This window comes from Protopterus annectens, chromosome 11.part0 (genome assembly GCF_019279795.1).
Source record: "Protopterus annectens isolate FY-2018-M chromosome 11.part0, PAN1.0, whole genome shotgun sequence".
In the NCBI taxonomy this organism is placed as follows: Eukaryota; Metazoa; Chordata; order Ceratodontiformes; family Protopteridae; genus Protopterus; species Protopterus annectens.
Window position 1 is genome coordinate 381982397 of NC_056745.1, and position 19231 is coordinate 382001627.

Here is a 19231-nt window from a genome sequence, read left to right on the forward strand (position 1 = left end):
TCTGTTTTTGGTGATGTGGGAATTGTTGCAGTTTATATTCTCAGTTCCTTAAAGAACTTCTAGGGTCTTCCTTAAACTGTTTTCTACAGTATTATTTTCTTTTATTTCTTTGTGTATACTGTAGGATTACATCAAGGATCAGCTCTGAGCCCTTTCTTATTTGTAATGATGGACAGGTTGACAGATGAGATCAGACAGGAGTCCCCGTGGACTATGACGTTTGCAGAAGACATTGTGATCTGTAGTGAGAGTAGGGAACACATGGAGGAGACCCTATTGAGGTGGTTATATGCTCTAGAGAGAAGTGGAATGAAGGTCAGCAGGACTAAAACAGAATATATGTGTGTGAATGAGAGGGAGGATAGAGGAATGGTGAGGATGCAGTGAGTAGAGGTGGAGAAGGTGGATGAGTTTAAATACTTGAGATCAACAGTTCAGAGTAATGGTGAGTGTGGAAGAGAGGTGAAGAAGACAGTACAGGCAGGATGGAGTGGGTGGAGAAGAGTGTCAGGAGTGATTTGTGACAGACAAGTATCAGTAAGAGTGAAAGGGAAGGTCTACAAGAGGGTAGTGAGACCAGCTATGTTATATGGGTTGGAGACAGTGGCATTGACAAAAAGGCAGAAGTCAGAGCTTGACGTGGCAGAGTTGAAGATGTTAAGATTTGCACTGGGTGTGACGAGGATGGACATGATTAGGAATAAGTATATTAGAGGGTCAGCCCAGATTGGAAGGTTTGGAGACAAAGCCAGAGAGGCAAGATTAAAAGAAGTTATGTACTCACCATAACGTTCCATCTGAGTGGGTAAACTTCATTTGTCAGCAACCTGTGGGTATCGGATCCATATCGGATCCGAGCCAGCAGTTTCAAACAGCTAAGATCCAAGCTCCAAGCTCCTCCCCTTACCCACAATCCCCTGCCGTCCCTCTCTGACCTCAGATCGAGTTTGCTATAGTAAAACAGCATATTACAACAAAGGATCACCTGCAACTCCTAACCTGGTGTTATCCGGAGAAAAGGACAAGGAATCCTTCTAGGACGCACTATAGGTTAGGGGGATGGAGGGGGGGGGTTGGTTGCTGACAAATGAAGTTTACCTACTCAGATGGAACATTATGGTGAGTACATAACTTCTTTATCTGAAGTAGTTAACTTCATTTGTCCATCAACCTGTGGGACAGAGTTCCCAGCTACCCAAACTTGGGGGGGTCCTCATGGAAGGATATTCTGGAGCACTGCAGATTCGAAGGATGCTCTCCCTCTGGAAATTAGATCCAACTTGTAATGGTTAATGAAAGTATGGGATGAAGCCCAAGTGGCTGCGGAACAAATGTTGTCCAAGGACACTCTGGAGCAAAAGGCAGCAGAAGTAGAAATCGATCGGGTAGAATGAGCGTGGACTCTTTCAGGTTCAGGTCGACCAGAACTTTTATATGCAAGAAGTATACATTGGGAAATCCATCTGGACAATGTAACTTTTCATACTGGTTTGCCCAAAGAGGGTCTTGCAAAGGATACGAAGAGTTGCTCAGATTGCCTATGTTCAGTGGTCCTGTGCAAGTAGAACCTCAATTGCCTGTGTACGTCCAGAGAATGTAACTTGTATTCACCCTTGTTCTGATAGTTTGGAAAGAATACTGGTAAATTAATAGATTGATTGATATTGGGCTCCGAAGCAACTTTGGGCAAAAAGGAGGGATTGGTCCTGAGGGAAACTATCTTTATGGAAAACCAAGTATGGTGGTTTGGCGCAAAGGGCTTGAAGCTCCAAAACCCTTCTGGCTGAAGTGATGGCAATAAGAAAAGCCGTCTTCCAAGATAAGTATTTTAGATCCACCGAAGCTGCAGGCTCAAAGGGAGGAACTGTCAGAGACTGGAGAACAAGAGTTAAATCCCATGGAGGAACTGCATCTTTAACAGGAGGCCTCAAGAGGAAAGTGCTTTTTAAGAAGGTCTTGCATAATTTGGAAGAGGCCAAGGGACCAAGATCACTTCCAACATGATAGTGGGAGATTGCGGCTAACTGGACTTTGACCATAGAGGAGCTAGCACCCTGGTCGAATAAGATTGACAAAAATTCTAGCACTGCTGGTAATGGAGCTGTAAAGGGGTCTAAGTTTCTGTGCTCCACCCAAATTGAAAAGCGTTTCCATTTGCTATTATAAACCTTTCTCGTAGAAGGCTTGTGAGCGGCTAATAGAATAGCCTTAACAGAGGACGAGATACTGGGAGTCCTAGCTATTACCGGAACTGGATCAACCAAGCTGTAAGCTTGAGGTTGTCCAGGTTCGGGGTTGTTAAACCTAGTGGGTGAGAGATCAGATCCAGAGTGGGATCTAGAATCCATGGGGGATTCACTAGATGAGACCATAGACATGGGAACCACGCTTGACAAGGCCAGAATGGGGCTATGAGGATCACTCTGCTCCCCAACTGATGGGCTTACTGCAAGAATTTTAGCATTAGGGTAAGAGGTGGATAAGCATAAAGTAGACCAGATGGCCAAACATGCACCAGAGCGTCTCTGGGGGATTCCCCCGGTGGGGGAATTAGAGTGAAGTAGTTGCTGCACTTTGCGTTCGAAGGAGATGCGAAGAGATCGCAGCAAGGTTGACCCCACTTGAGGAAGATTTGCTTTACTACTCTCGGGTTCAGAGACCACTTGTACAGTGAAAGGATGGTTCGACTCAGCCTGTCTGCCAAGATGTTCGACCGGCCCAGAATGTGCATCGCTATGAGAAAGCAGTTGGTGGAGATCGCCCATTCCCAAACTCTCATGGCCTCTCGACAAAGTGGGTAGGATCTGGTTCCCCCTTGCTTGTTGATATACCAGACTACTGACATGTTGTCTGTCTGAATTGCAATTGTCCCCAAGGGAAGAAGGGCTTGGAGTGCTTGCAATGCCAAAAGCACCACTCTCATCTCTAGGACATTGATATGCAACAAGGTCTCTGAATGGGTCCACGTGCCTTGGATGGTTCTGCCCATACAGTGCCCACCCCCACTCGAGGCGAGAAGCAACCGTGGTCACCGTGGTTAGCGGAGGGGACATAGAGAAGGGGTGCCCTTTCTGGAGGTCCGGGGACTGGAGCCACCAGAATAGGGCTTTTCTGCAAACTCTGCTGAGGGGGATGGGTGAACTCAGTGGATGTTGCAGAATGGACCATTGAACCTGCAAGGTCCATTGTAGTACCCTCATGTTTAAGCGTGCTAAGGGTAGCAGGTTGATTGTTGCCACCATGGAACCCAGAGCCGTCAGGACAAATTCCGCTGGAGGAGCCGGGGAGTGTAGAAGGGCCAGCAAGCCTGATCCGGATTGGTCTGGGGGGACATGCTGGATTGCTCTTTTTTCTAGCAGCTGGAGTATTTCTGTGGCTGCTGCCTCCCTTTGATTGGGTGGAACATCTGGGGGTTTGGGAGGAAGATTGAGAAAGGGGATCTTGTAACCTCTGGATATGATTCGAAGCACCCAGCGATCTGTTGTAATGGACTCCCAAACTGCTAGGCGCCTCGAGAAACGCCCCCCGACTGCCTCCAGAGTGGAGCAGTTGGGTAACCCTTCAGGGTTGCTGCGTGGGCCAATCAGAAAAGGGTTCTCTCAACCCGAAATTCTTCGGTCCCCCTCTGCCTCTGGGTCGGCGTCCACCCTGTCCTCCTCTGCCTCTGAAGGAACGAGGGGTCTGGAGCGAAACGGGACTGTTGAGACTTCCGGAACCACATCTTCTTCTGTCCCTTTTGGTTCCTAGAGAAGGATCTCTGGGAAGCAGAGAAGCGGACTCCGATGGCAAACAATGTCTTCCCGTCTTTCTCACTCTGGACCAGCGTGTCGCGAACGGTCTTGCCAAATAGCGAAGAACCGTCAAACGGGGCATTAGTGAAGGATGCCTTGAAGGGCTCTGCAAAATCGCAATGGTGGAGCCAAGCATGCCGTCGTAAGACAATGCCCGCTCCGCTAGCTCTAGCTGCTCCTTCAGTAGCATGGGAGAGGAGCCGCATAGAGGTGTTCGCAATGGATTTGAGAGTGGCCATTTGGGTTGAGAATACTTTCTTATCCTCGGCCGACAAGGACTCTGGGGGCGACCCGGCGTATTCTTTGATGAGATCTCGCTGGAGTCATATCACGTATGCCATATAATTCAGCGACCTTACAGAGAAGGTGGCTGAAGGGAACATCCACTTCCCCAAGTGGTCCATCGTCCGAGACTCCTTGTCTGGAGGATGGATCAAGGAACTCTCCTGGGCTAGTTCCTTTTTGGTGGTGGCTGCCAGCAACACGGCATCTACAGGAGCACCCTTGTTCCAACACGTCCTATCAGAAGGGGGGGCTGAGAATTTTATCTGGTCTCGTTGGAACCGACTCCACAGTGTCCGGCTCCTTCCATGCCCTGATAGTAATCAGGTCTACCAGGGGATCAGTGGGAGGGGGACACCCAAGAGGTAGATGGGCCTGCATCAAACGCCTCCAGAAACACAGACTCATCAGAGGAAGGTTTTTGGGCTGACCACCCCCCTCTAATTCGAAGCATTTCCATGATGTCGCCGAAGACGTCTTCGGGAGCTGACCTTGGGGAACCTTCCCCTTCCTCTAAGTCTGTGTCTTCTGTCACGGACTCAGGTGAGTCCAAGTGCCTCCTCTTGCACTTACGTTTGTGAGGAACCTCCTCGGGGGGGCTGTCCGAAGAGGCCTCACCAACCACATCCTGTTCCTCCAAGGGAACTATCTGGGACGTAGGTGCAGGCTGTCCCTGGGGCCGGGTGATGGAAGGTAGGCCCGTCTGAGAGGGATTGCAGGGTGGAACCGTAGCAGGAGCCTGGGGCCTTGAATCCCTTGACAATACCCTCTCCACATCGAACGCTGAAGGAGAACTGCTCTCTCTGGGATCCGAGAGCAGTCCCCTCGGATCCGATGTGTGGATTGGAGCCGGCGCCAAAGCAATCGGATCCGAAGGTCCAGTATGCTCTGACCGAGATGGAGCCAAAGACACAGTGACACCTCCGAATCTGAAGCTCAGCTCTTGGCTCCGAGAGCTTGGATCCAAAAACGGACCTGACAAACTCGAGGGTGCCGTCGGCACTGAAGTACGAGGTACTATCGGCGACGACACTCCCCCGGCTCCCATGCTACCCAGCTCCGAAGGCTCTGAACCTCGGAAGTGGGTTGGAGAAGGAGCAATCGGGGTGAAAAAGGGGGTCTAGCTCCCCCCCCCAGAGGGGGGGGAGGCAGAAGCACTCCCATCTGCAGCTGGGCATGGAGGAACCTACGCATCATCCGGTCCATGTCTGCATAGGACAAGCTTCGGGTTGACCTAGAGGAGGCCACCGAGGCGGGCCGGGAGTGCCGCCTTGATGACCTCGAAGGCGGCCGGGTCTCCTCCTCCAGCTCCGGGGAAAAACAGGGTGAATGGAGCCAGGAAGGAAAAGTCCCGGAGGTCCTGGAAGAAGCTGCTTGCTTGGCCGGCGGGGCCAAGGAGGAAGACTCGGCCCGCCGCTTGTGGTGCTTCTCTTTTCTCCTCTCCCTCCTAGCTTCCCTCTCCTCCTGGCCTGAGGTGGGAGAGTGAGTCCCAGCCAGGGGAGCAGGGATGGAAGGTGGCACTGCCGTGGCAGGTGCCACGGAGGGAGAGGAGGACGAAGTCGAGTCCGGGGGCAACAGTCCCGCCAGAATCAACTTCGACCTCCTGTCCCTCAAAGCCCTGGGGTTGAAGGCTGCACAAATGGTGCAGCCTGAGGAGAGGTGGTCAACCCCAATGCAGATAACACACCGAGTGTGGCCATCCGCTGGGGACAGCTTATGGCCACACTCGGTGCATTTAGAAAAGAAGGCTTTAGGGGCCTCAGACATGACTAGACAAATTTCACTAGGCCCAAAGACAGACACGCCTTCACACACACAGGGGAAGGTAATTCAACTAAAATTAACTACAAAAACAGTTAACAACTGGAAACTACCTAAGGAGCAACACGCACACAAATTTTTACTACTATAATAGAAAAAGAAAAGGATTTTTCTCACAAAAATGATCTACTCCCACGCCTGGAACTCGTTCAGAGCTGCTGACTGAACCGTGGCAAATGAGATCTGAGGTCAGAGAGGGATGGCAGGGGATTATGGGTAAGGGGAGGAGCTTGGAGCTCATATCTTAGCTGTTTGAAACTGCCGGCTTGGATCCGATATGGATCAGATACTCACAGGTTGATGGACAAATGAAGTTAACTACTTCAGATTGTTGGTTTGGACATGTGCTGAGGAGGGATGCAGAGTATATTGGGGAAAAGATGCTAAGGATGAAGCTGCCAGGTAACAGGAAAAGAGGAAGGCCTAAGATAAGGTTTATGGATGTGGTGAGAGAGGACATGCAGGTAGTTGGTGTGACATGGCAAGATGCAGAGGACAGGAAGAAATGGAAAAGGTTGATCTGCTGTGGCGACCCCTGACGGGAGCAGCCGAAAGAAGAAGCTACTGTAAGCTTTTCACCAGTGTAAAGATGTTAATTTCCTGCTGGAAATGGTGTAACACAAATGTTGTTCTGTTTTTAGACTGTGCTTTTATGACACACAAGTTAAATATTTTTACCAGCCAATAACCTTTTCTACATTCCTAAAATAGTGACAACTCTTAATTATTTTAAAGTTATCTCTAACTGGAGTTTCCCTTTTTGTAATTGTTTCAGAGTTGTCACTAACTGGGGTTTCCAGTGTGGTATTTTATTAGGTTTTTTTTTTTTTTTTTTTTAAGTTTATAATATTTACATGGAGAAAAAACTATTATTCTAGCTGCACAACATTAAATTCTGTTAATGTTAAACCGTGGATTTCTCACAGTTCCAGTTACTATTTGTTTCTTTAATCTTCTAACAGTCTGTCTTACTCGCTTTCTGTAGTCCCTTTCTGCCATACATATTATTTCTATCTTCTTCTATTAAATCCATTAAGTCTTCACTCAGACTATTCTCATGGCTAACATTTTCTTCTACAATCCCCATTTCCTTGTCTTTTTTTCCTCTGCTTAATCATATCTTGGTTTTCAGATGATTTTCCAGTTGATGTTTCTGAAGTTTTGTATTGTACAATATCCTCATTAAAGATATAATGTTTTAGTTCATATACAGCGTTGTCGCCTCACAGTAAGACGTTGTCCTGTTCGATTCTTAGCTAGAGCGTCTTCTGTGTGGAGACATGCGTGAATAGGCGTACCTTCATTGAAGGTTGTGCATCACAGCTGGCAACTCGGCACGTACAAATCTACTGCCAATCATTAGCGGACCGGAGTTCCGCTGTGGCGACCCCTAACCGGGAAAAAGCCGAAAGACACATCACCTCTTGAGCATGTTGCTGCTTAAATGAGCCATCTTTACTACTGATATCCTTCCGAAGCTTCTCTGAAACTTCCCAGGCATGTATTTGTTTTAATGAACTGTCATACTGTGCATTATTTGCATTGAGTTTCACTTCAGATCTTTTACTCGTTAGCCTGGTTACCACTTCAGTGTCAATTTGCTTCTCAGTATTTTCCAGTTCCATGCTGTTATTCTCTCTCTCTTTTTTTTTTTGTAAAAATTTGCCATGACTAGTTGTTGTTGCCTATATATATGTATACATATCTGCACAGCCATCTTTTCTTTTGGCATATCCGTTATTATTACACCATGTCAAATCCCTCTTCATTTCCTGAACCCATACTTCACCCATTTTGGGTTTCATGTACTTCTGGTGTTTAATTCGTCTATCTTAATACTTGCTCAGCTGCAAATTTCTCTAGCTTGACCAATGTTTCTTTGTCCCCATGCTGTTTTGTTGGAATGTATTCAGTCTCAGATCTTAAATTTGCACTGGCATTTTTTTCAGCTAGAATTAATTTTCTGTGTTTTACTTTCCTTTCATGCTCTTGAAGCACAGACCCTTTTTAGAAATTACTTTCCTTTCATGCTCTTGAAGCACATCCCCTTTTTAGAAATTATGGGTTTACTGCTCAACAAAAGTAAAACATGTTTTTCTTTTTTTCTTCTGTTGTCCTCCTGTCTGAAAGCCTCACCTGGCTAATGAGTTTTTCACTTTGTGTGGACTACTACTTTCTTTTGTCACAGCAGGGTCACAGCCTACCCCTGTGGCCAGATTTCTATCATCAATAGAGGATTTTAAACTAGTTGTTTTAAAAAACTCTTTCCTACTGCCTCTGTCACTTCCATTTAAACTCTTGCCATGGGGTGCACATTATTCTTCTCCCCATGATTACTCTCAAGAGGTGTGATGTATTGCTTTAATGTAAAACTCTTTGCACATGCTGAGCATTTATAAGACTTTTCTCAGGTGTATTCTTTCATGAACTGCAAGATTCCTCTTTTTTGTGAAATGCTTGTCACATGCTGTGCATTTATACAGGTGCTCTCCAGTGTGAAGTTTCCCATGGGCTCTTAAGTTGTACTTCCGTGTAAAACTCTTGCCACATGTTGCACAAATATAAGGTTTATTCTCATTGTGGCCTTTCTCATGGACTGCAAGTCTTTTCTTCCACCTAAAACTCTTTCCACATGTCTCACATGTATACGGTTTACCTCGAGTGTGGGTTCGCTCATGAATTACAAGGTTTTGCTTTACACTGAAAGTCTTGCTACATGCTATGCATTTATATGGTTTGTCCTCACTGTGGCTTTCCATGTGGAATGCAAGCCAGTACTTGCGTATAAAGCTCTTACCACATGTCGTACATTCATAAGGCTTCTCCCCTTTGTGTATTCTCTCATGAACTGCAAGATTGCTCTTCTTTGTGAAATTCTTGCCACAGGTTTGACATTTAAACAGCTGCTCTCCTGTGTGGAGTTTCCCATGGGATATTAGGCTGACCTTCTGTATAAAACTCTTGCCACAAGTTGCACAAGTATAAGGTTTCTTACCTGTGTGTATTCTCTCGTGAACTGTTAGATTGCTCTTCTTTGTGAAACTCTTACCACATGTTGCACACTTATATGGTTTCTCTCCAGTGTGGATTTTTTCATGGGTTGTGAGCGTACTCTTCCGTGTATAACTCTTGTTGCATGTTTCACATTTGTATATTTTCACCTTTGTGGGGATTTTTTCGTGAATTTTAGGGCTCCCCAAATTCTTGTTACAGGTAGCACAAGTATAAGGATTCTCAAGTGAGTGGATTTTGTCATTGAATTTGAGATTGCATGTCTGTGTAAAACTCTTGCCACATGTTGCACATTTATATGGTTTTACTTCAGTACAGGCTTTCTTGGGGGATGTAAGGCTATCCTTCAGTACAATACCATTGCTGCATGCTGCATGTTTCCTTAGCTTCTTCCTGTTTAATTTTTTTAAATGCTTAAGTTTTTTTATTGTTGAGATATGAATAGGTCCAGTCTTCCTACTATGAATGTTTTTACCTTCTATCAGTTCACAGTTCTGTATGAAGCTTACTTCACACCTGCTCCAGTTATAGGGTTTATTTTCAGTGTAAATTTTCTGATCTAGTACCATACCCTCATGGTGCATATCTCTTCTTTTACTTCCTTGAAATGTTTTGGAATTTTTAACTAAGCAGGAAAAGATACTATTCTTAATTCTTTTCTTTGTGCAGGATTGGAAATGTGTTACAAAGGTACTGGTAGAGATGAAATTCTTTTTATATTCACCATGTTTGTACATTTTTTTCATCTTATAACTCTGCAGTTGCAGCTCTTGGTCATTTGCTAAGTTAATACTATTACTATTTTCAACAGATTTATATTGACATTTTCTCAATGGAATACGTATATTCCTTGCAAAAGGCATTTTCTTTATCACACTCTTGGCACATTCAGAATTCCGGTGTTCCTTCTGAGACTGAACCTCATTGTTGCTTGCCGACCTGCTTACTGAGAGAAAAAAGAGAGACAGAGAGAGTGAGTTAATAGATTTTTTTATTAATATACAAGAAAACAATCTACTCATGTTGTTTCCTCTGCAGAACAGTTATGGCATCTAATCTGCAGAATGCATCATAATAAAGATAATTTTTCTTACTTTGACAGGTCAATTTATTCATGCGCAGAAATCAACATAATGAGCATTTCTTGGCAAGGAAATGTGTTTGTACAATACTTTTGCAGGCAATGTGTTACATGAAAACATTAGACCTGCCATTGCAGTAGCCTCTCAGATGCGTACTTGCCACATTCTGTCACTATGCAATGACTGGAAGGTTTCTGTAGGAAACTGCAAGGTTTACTAAAAGTTTATGTGCAAACATGAATAAGAAGGTAGAAGTAAACTGTAATCAGAGACAAAAAAATTATCTCATTGCATCTATACAGTTTCAGATTATTTTAGGAAAAATATAACTTGTGGTAGCTTACTTCTCCATCTTACTAGTCACATCAATCACCTACAGTGACTAAGAGAACAGACACAAGTATAGAGTTTACTAGGCAAGTAGGGGTGGAAATAGATAGCTAGGCCTTTCTTTTACATAACACAGACATGCGCGTACACACACACACACACACACACACACACACACACACACACACACACACACACACACAAGGGATATTCACCAGTCCACTTACTGTATGTATTTAGAAGGTGGAATGACATCAGAATACCGAGAGAAAACCCATACAAACACAGGTAAGACACGCAGATTATGCAAAGAAGGCACTCCAAGCAATAACTGAAATGGAAAACCTCTTACTATGAGGCAACAATGCTACTGACTGTACTACTCTGTCACCACCTGTAGCAGTAATACCTGAAATAACTCATGACAATCCACCAGCTCAGTGCAGTACTCCCTCAGAATGAAGGTGGGGCAAGACTGAACTCTACTTATGAAAGATAATTAGAAATATCAGATCAGAAGAAAAGGAAAAGAAGTTAGCCTAAAAGCTGCTAAGGAAACTGCCACACTAAAGTAAAGTAGGGGTGTTAGAATTGTTTATTGTAGATAGATTTACATGGGAATAATTAAATGACAAAAAATAACCTCTTATGAATCCTGGTATGAGAACATACCAGAAGCCAGTGTCATTGCACAGAAGGATAAAGCCCGGACTATGACTCAGGAGACCTGGATTCACTAGCAACTTCAGTGTGTGATGGCATTAGCAGGAGAGGATGGGAGTGCCTATCATGAAGGGAGAGTATGCACTTGACAGCACTTCACAGGTTATCCTGGTGGAGGTGGTGGACACACGGGGGGGGGGGGACTGCCATTTCCTTCAATGAGGTAAGGCAGGGAAGTGACTTGAGTCATTGGGGAAGTGGGATAATATTCCAGCACACCCACTGGATACCCTTTCCTGAGACACGAGTGGGTGAGTATAGATAGTGGGAAGCTTAGTCACTCACCCTTAGCAGCAGTATGAAGCTGCCCCTGCATGCCTTAATCTTCTTACTAGTCCCAAACATAGGTCAGAGTTAGTCTGGGAGGAGGTATGTCATGTTTGGTAGACCTGATGAATGAGGAAAGTTCCATGGTGGCAGTTGATGTTAGCTGTGGGGAGCAAAAAAATCTATTAAGACAATCGGACATATCAGTGTTACCCCTGCACAGAGTACAATGAAGGAAACTAAGCTAAGTGCAAAGTAGTTGCCAGCACAAAAAAATGAATGGACAATGGAAATACAAACCCAAAAGAAGAAAATCACTTAAGAGACACCTTAAATATGAAACACATCATAGTTTGGTATGATAACTGCAAAACATCTGACTACAAGGCTCTCTTGAGGGTAGTCAGGACAATGGAAAAAGTCATTGCTTCCTCACTCCCATCCATGGATGATCTGCGTGAGACTCAGGTGTGTGGGAAGGGCTAGGAAGATAATCAACAATCCCACTCACCCTCCCCATGGCATATACTTCCTCCTTTCCTTGGGCAGGTGGTATTGCAGCTTACACTGCAAAACAGCTAGACTGAACAGGAGCTTCTTCCCTCTGTCAGTAAGGCTGCTGAACTTGAGTGCCAGGCATGACAATGAATAATTATATCGATATGTCACTTGCTATGAAGTATCAGCTATAGTAATCACTTTGACAAATTGCTTCAATAACTGGTGCAGTTAGCCTGATTTCTTATGCTATTACTTCCTGAATGTGCAATAGTCAACAGCGAATTACCATGCCATACATGTGCAATATGAACATCAGAATATATTATACTACAACTGATGAGGTGCAATATTCTAAGCAATCACAATTTGAAGTCATAGTCTTGCAATACTGACTAGTATAATACTGTCTAATGTCTTCCTGTCCAATTGTGGTAATTTATTGAGTTGTTAATATTTTAATTATTACTGTATGTGCATTAGTCTTACTGTCATTCAAACTATGTGCTCATTGTTATGTCTTGCACGGGGACCAAAGCAATGTAATTTTGTTCGGCTTGCACTGGTGTGTATATTTGATCGACAATAAAGTTTACTTTGACTTTGAAGATGGGCAGTGAGGCAGAATTACAGGATGAAAAGGTAAATGTATATATTTACATCCCACCAGGCCAGAATATCCCTACTATGGAACATATATTACATTGGGCTTCCATAACCCTCCCTCAGGAAACTGTCATAGCAGGTGACTAACATAGATTGGAATGCCTGTAACGCATCTACCCCTACTAGCCATATTAACCTTCATGGCTACACACAACTAATCAAAACTTCCACTAGACTTGACAAATAAACTAATAAAGATTCAGTACTAGACTGGATCTTAGCTAGCCATCTCAATAATTCACTATTCTTAGGTAGTCTACCTAACAGTCTCAGTGACCACCTCCCTACTTTTCTTCTCAGGTAACTTATAAACCCTCTAAAACATCAAAATTATATCAAATCCATAATACCAAAAATTTTAATACACAAGAATTCACTATCTTACTAAAAAATTCTAAATGGAACCCAGTTAAGTATCTCCCTCTGGATGAAGCTGTAAAATATTTTAACAACACTATCAACATATTAAATAAATTAGCCCCCCCCCCCCCAGAATGCGTTTGATAAAACCCATCTATACTCCCTGGCTCACTAAGTCCACCAGATGTCTACTAAGGAGCTAAATCCTGGGAGAAATGGTCAAAAAAAAAAAAAAAAAACACTGCAACCTGTCAAAAATATTTAGAGCTTAGAAACTCAGCCAAAAAACAAATCAGGGAAGACAAAAAAAAGACTATTATAACAATATCCAAATAAAACACCAAAAAAATCCCCAAAAGTTTTGGTCTGCCATAAATAAAATTCTTCAGCCAGGGCAAACCACCACTCCACCCCCAAGCTTATCCAATTCCACAGAGGATATCCCAACCCAGTTCAATAAATACTTTACAGACTCCGTTTTAAATCTTATAAATAACAATGTCTCTCCCTCACGCACTGCACCCCCTCCAATTCACAATTTCAGTACCTTTCAGTTTCAACCAGTCCCTACCTCTACTGTAAAAAAATATCTCAAAAGACTCAGGCCAACTACTTTAGCTGCAGACAACTTACCAGCAGAATACTTGAAACTGGCAGCCAATGCCATTTCAGCCCCGGGTCACCATCCTAATAAACTACTCTATCGCAGAAAATAATACACCTAAACTATGGAAAATTGCCCACATAATCCCACTGCACAAAGGTGGTAACTCCACAGATCTTTCAAACTACCGTCCCATAGCATTTCTGTCCCCCCTGTCTAAAATCCTGGAAAAATGCATTAATATGCAACTGCTAGAATATCTATTAACTAGCAGTCTACTAACACCCACACAACATGGATTCCGCCCTAATCATAGCACTAACACAACACTAATGAGCTTTACTAATACCATCAACCAACTCTGAAGCAAAGGTAATTTGGTCTCCTCAACTTTCCTTGATCAGTCAAAGGCATTTGACACTGTATCCCATACCAAACTTTCAACTGGTCTAGCTGATCTAAACCTCAGCCAGTCAGCAATAACCTGGTTTCATAACTATCTGAATGGCTGTCAACAAGCAGTATCATAGCAACAAAATCTTCCGTCCATTTCCTTGGGAATCCCACAAGGATCTATCCTTGGCCCACTTCTCTTCACAATCTTCACAAACAAACTCCATACAGCTACAAAGGAAGCCACACACATACAGTATGCAGACGACTTAACCCTTATATGTGCTGCTCCTACCCTCCAGCAACTAGGAAACATAACACAACAATCATTTGCAGCTGCAGAAGCTTGGCTAACCAATGCTCAACTAATATTGAACCCCCCCCAAAAACTAAACTAATCCTATTTCACCCTACTAGAGCCCTTAACACCCCTCCTACATTCAAAATCACCTCTGTTAATAACACTATCATAGCCCGAGTTCCTACTACAAAGTTGCTAGGGGTCACCATTGACCAGAATACGCAATTTGACACTCATATTGCCTAGTCTATAAAAAAATTCACAAACAGCTAGGGTGCCTCTACGGATGTAAACACTATCTTACAGCAGACACCAGAGCTACTATTGCTAGAACCCACCTTACCTCAACCCTACTTTATGCTTCCCCTATCCTAACCAACCTTAGAAAGTCAGATTTAATAAAACTAGAAACCCATTACAACAAAATAGCAAAATTTGCAACAGGAGCTAACTACAGATCTCATCACTGCCAATCTCTCACAAAACTTTCATGGCTGGAACTCCCCTCATTTCTACAATTCAATCAGCTAAAAATGGCCCACCAAATAATACACCATCCTGAAAAAACTCCAGCCCTAAAGAACTTACTGGGTCACTACTCAAATAAGCGGACCCTTCGCTCTAGCAATAAGGCATTAATTACTAGTGATAACAAAATGCAAAACCCACACTGGAGAATCCCACTACTCCTGTAGGGTCGCCAAAATATGGAACAGTCTTTCATTTGATATTAAATCCAACTCCAACATAGTACAATTCAAAAAACTACTAAAAGCCCACCTATCTGCTACATAGATCTGTCCATGTATTGAACCTGGCTAAAATAGCTAATTTGAAATAAACCTATTTCACCTATCAAGACTGCCCAATCTATTGCCCTAGACTAAAACCATCTCTATAGTACCCTTTCACTAACCAAACTACCTATTTTTCTCACTTTCTCTACACACTTTACTCCCTTTGTAAACCTCTTAACCCAAGTTTGCATATATTAGTCCTAACTTTCAAAGACTGAATGATAAGTATTTAGCTCAAAGAGGTCTGTTTGTAATATTTGTTGCACCTACTAATATCTCTAACCACTAGTCTAACAATTTTTTCTACATTGTATAGATCCATATATTGTAATCTGTTTACTTTTTAAGATGCGCTAAGTAACTTTCTAATGCTTTCTTGAAATATTTTGAAAAATGTTAAGTTGCTAAGTCTTGCTATGCTTCTTATGTATTGTATGTCTTGGAGCTTTTCTCCCCGGGCCTCCGCTGAAAATGGACTTCTAATCCAGTTCGACTTTCCCGGTAAACATATGTAAAATAAAATAAAATAAAATAAAAATAACTAAAATGTATATCCTATGGTACAGCAACCTGCAGGAACAGAGCCAGTAGAAAGATGAGAATTACCAAGTAAAATATTACAGAATGAATGCGTTACAAAGCAGGCAACAGACTTGACTGGAGGAACTGAAGAGAATGACTCTCTTAATAAGGGGGTACAATTCAAAGAAATGAAATCAAAGTTTGACAGAAGCACAGAGTGATTACCATTCTAGAATTCTCTCAGACTTACAATACCCATATAGTTATGCACATAAAACACTAAAACTATACCCTTACATAGCCTTTACTCTGACCTTGATGCATAAACACTAGCGTGCACAGTCCTACCCTTAATTCTGAATCTATTAATATATCAGAAAGTTTCAGTTTTAACACACACCCACTTAACTTAATCCAAAACACAGCCCATACACAGCATTTACCTGTCTACATTACTGAATTTGGCAAACTATGCATCCAATGAATCCAACGTTTGACATAAAACACATCAGTTATTCTGTTAATGAAATCAGTGTTTGACAGACTAAACTGCTCATATATGCATTCATTCACTCTCTCTCTCTCTGTATAAATATATATATATATATATATATATATATATATATATATATATATATATTTTGTATATAATGTGCATGTTGTGTATGTGTGATATAGAAAAATAAAAAAAGAACAAGCACAGGAATATGTCTCGTTTCAACCTCATCAACAGGATGGTTGAGGAAAATATAAAAAACAGAAAAACTAGTAGTTTTAAAACTTTGTTGATGAGCTCAATCACAATTTCCAAACATCATGAAACTCAGGTAGTATTCCAAAGCAACAAGCCTTTATTCGTCACAGATATGCGATCTTCAGTATCAAAAAAATCAGAAATATTTTACAATGTTAAACTTATTAGCTGTTATACACTTACAAGTAGGTGTGAAAAATATATGTACTGTTTAATTTTAAACCAGCCTATTCCAGGCAAACAATATAAATGGGGCCGTAAAAGTGCATTTAAGAACAGCAAGTACCCACCTTCGCACACTACTACTGACTAGATCAAACTAAATCCTAGTTAAGGAAAACACTACCTATCCATTTGCAACTACATTCCAAAATCAGGTATTAAGAAAAGCATAACATACATATAAAATTCAGATTTTCAACTAAAATCACTTTTGGCTAACTAATGCAACAAAGCTTTCATCAGGTCTGTGGCAAGAACTAAAATCATATACATAGGTAGATAAGTAAAAAGAACTAACTAGATAGCTATGTGTATTTTTTCTTTTGTCTATCAAACCATAAACATTATCTAATTAGAACACTATAAATATACATCTGTGTAAGAATATCTAATAGGCACCCATCCGTATGTATTATTGTGGATAAAAACTAAGTTATTTACAGCTTAGGAAAATGTCAGTGCTTTGCAATCGAGAGAAAAAAAACACCTGTCATGACAGTTTTTATGTTTACAGCACCCTCAAAAAATGTTTATACAATGAAAACCAGTAGAAAAACCACACAAAAATACAGAAATCAGTGGATGAAGTAAACTAATAATGTATAAAAGTGTGCAAGGTTTTGCATAAGTGTGCATAAGCATGCACCAGTATGCTAAATGGGGGAAGTATACCAAAACTTTATGGTAATAGCGGCATGAAAAAATGCATGGTTTTGAATCTACCATTTAAATCTCTGGTGTGGTACAAGTGTACTAAATCTAATCAAATAAGAATTGAGGTTAAAGTAACTAAACATATAGTTACACATACATATTCTACACTCATTTTTTGTTATTTAGTATGTTTGGTATCTTTAGTACATAAAAATATTTCCTCACAAATTCCCTACTCCTAACCCTAACAAAGCAGCTTATTATTATAAAACAATTTTATAAACACTACAACTACACAAGACAGCTTGATCACTCATCACTTACAAAACCACAAACACACAAACACACACACATACATACATACATACACAGATACATACACCAAATCTTTTCCTTAATTTAACTCATACCCTAACTCTAAAATACTCACTCTTGCACACACATTAACTGTATCTCCTCACTTAACCCTAAATTACATACGTTTGCACACAAAATTACAACCCTCACCACTTACCTTTGTTGATCAACCTGGAATTCACCAAATAAAATGTTCACATATTTCTTTCTTTCTTTGCATTTGCTTACTGGGAAGGTCCACTGAGCCTAGGTGAGCCCATTTTCAGTGGAGGTCCAGGGAGAAAAGCTCCACACAGATTAAACAATACATAATATGAAATAACACAATACAAAGTATGTATAGTCACAATACATATAACAGTATGAACAAAACAGTACAGAATATTTACATACACAATTTATGATATTATACAGTAAAATAGATCACAGTGGTCAGTACAACTAAATGGGAGGGGTGTAGTTGAGCCATTTATATTGTGCAGTGTAATTAACAGTATTAACAGACTTAGTACAAAAAGAAAAAGAAGTTATGTACTTACCATAACATTCCAGGTGAGTTGTTTATCTCACCTTCATTCTTACTGATAGGTTCAGAGCTGATCCTCTGCTCCAATTCGGCTAAAATGCAAAAGCTTGAGGTCTTCAACCAGCTCATGACCTACCCCATATCCCATGATGCACTGGTGCTTCCCTCAGATCTTGTTTGCTGCCAACTAATGTAAGTAGAAAAAAAAAATTTAATAGTAATATCAAGAATAAACCAAAGACCAATACAGCCATGACTTGTCCAACTTATCGGTCCCCAAGAAAATACTGGAAGGGGGTTAGGAGGGTGGGACGTAAGAATGAAGGTGAGATTAACAACTCACATGGAACGTTATGGTGAGTACATAACTTCTTTATGTGAAGTTGTTCTATCTCGCCTTCATTCTTACTGATGGGCTAGCATTCCAAGCACCATCTTTCTCGGGTGGCTCACGGGAGTATATTCCTCATGACAGTGGAACCAAAGGAGGCCCTGTCCCTGGAGGCCCTATCCACTTTGTAATGAGTGATGAAGGTATGAGGCCTAGACCACGTGGCTGCTGCACAAATGGAATCTATTGGTAGTTTGGCCAAAAAGGCTGAAGATGTGGAGACAGCTCTAGTTGAGTGGGCCTTTACTTTTTGATGTAATGGCATATGGACAGAACTGTATGTAAAGGAGATGCAATCTGATAATCATTTTGATAAGGTGGTTTTTACCACTGCAGCATCTTTCTTTGAATCTGAAAATGAAACAAAGAGCTGTTCTGATTTTCTAAAGTTCTTGCTCCTGTGTAAATAGAATCAATGCTGTCTGTGGACATCAAGCTTGTGCAGCATATGTTCCATCTTATTAGTATACTTAGGGAAAAAAACGGGTAATTCTATAATCTGACTGAAATTTGTCTCTGAACAAACCCTAGGTAAAAATGATGGATTTGTCCCAAGTGAAACTCATTATGAAAAATCAAATACGGGGTTTAATGGACAAGGTCTGTAACTCTGAAACCCTCTGAGCAGAAGTAATAGCTACTAAAAATATGTTTTTTCCTTGATAGATATTTCAGGTCACAAGATGAGGCTGGTTCAAATAGGGGTAGGATAATCTGTGAAAGAAAAAATGTAGATTCCATGGTGTAGCTGGAGATTTAATGGGTGGTCTCAAATGAACAGTACCCTTGAGAAAGGCTTTAGAGAGTCTATGAGACATAATATTAAACCCCTGATCACCAAAATGAAAGTTAGAAATTGCTGGCAATTGAACCCTAAT

General features: G+C 41.8%; 1 protein-coding gene across 1 annotated transcript in view; it reads right to left on the bottom strand.

Moving 5' to 3' along the window:
• Positions 1-7256: 7256 nt before the first annotated feature.
• LOC122815398 (gastrula zinc finger protein XlCGF57.1-like) overlaps positions 7257-19231 on the bottom strand; it is a 116578-nt gene continuing 104603 nt past the window's right edge. Inside the window, exon 4 of the mRNA XM_044087865.1 lies at positions 7257-9852. Coding sequence (XP_043943800.1) covers positions 8288-9852 — 1565 coding nt within the window. The 3' untranslated portion in view covers positions 7257-8287. The remainder of the gene's footprint in view (positions 9853-19231) is intronic.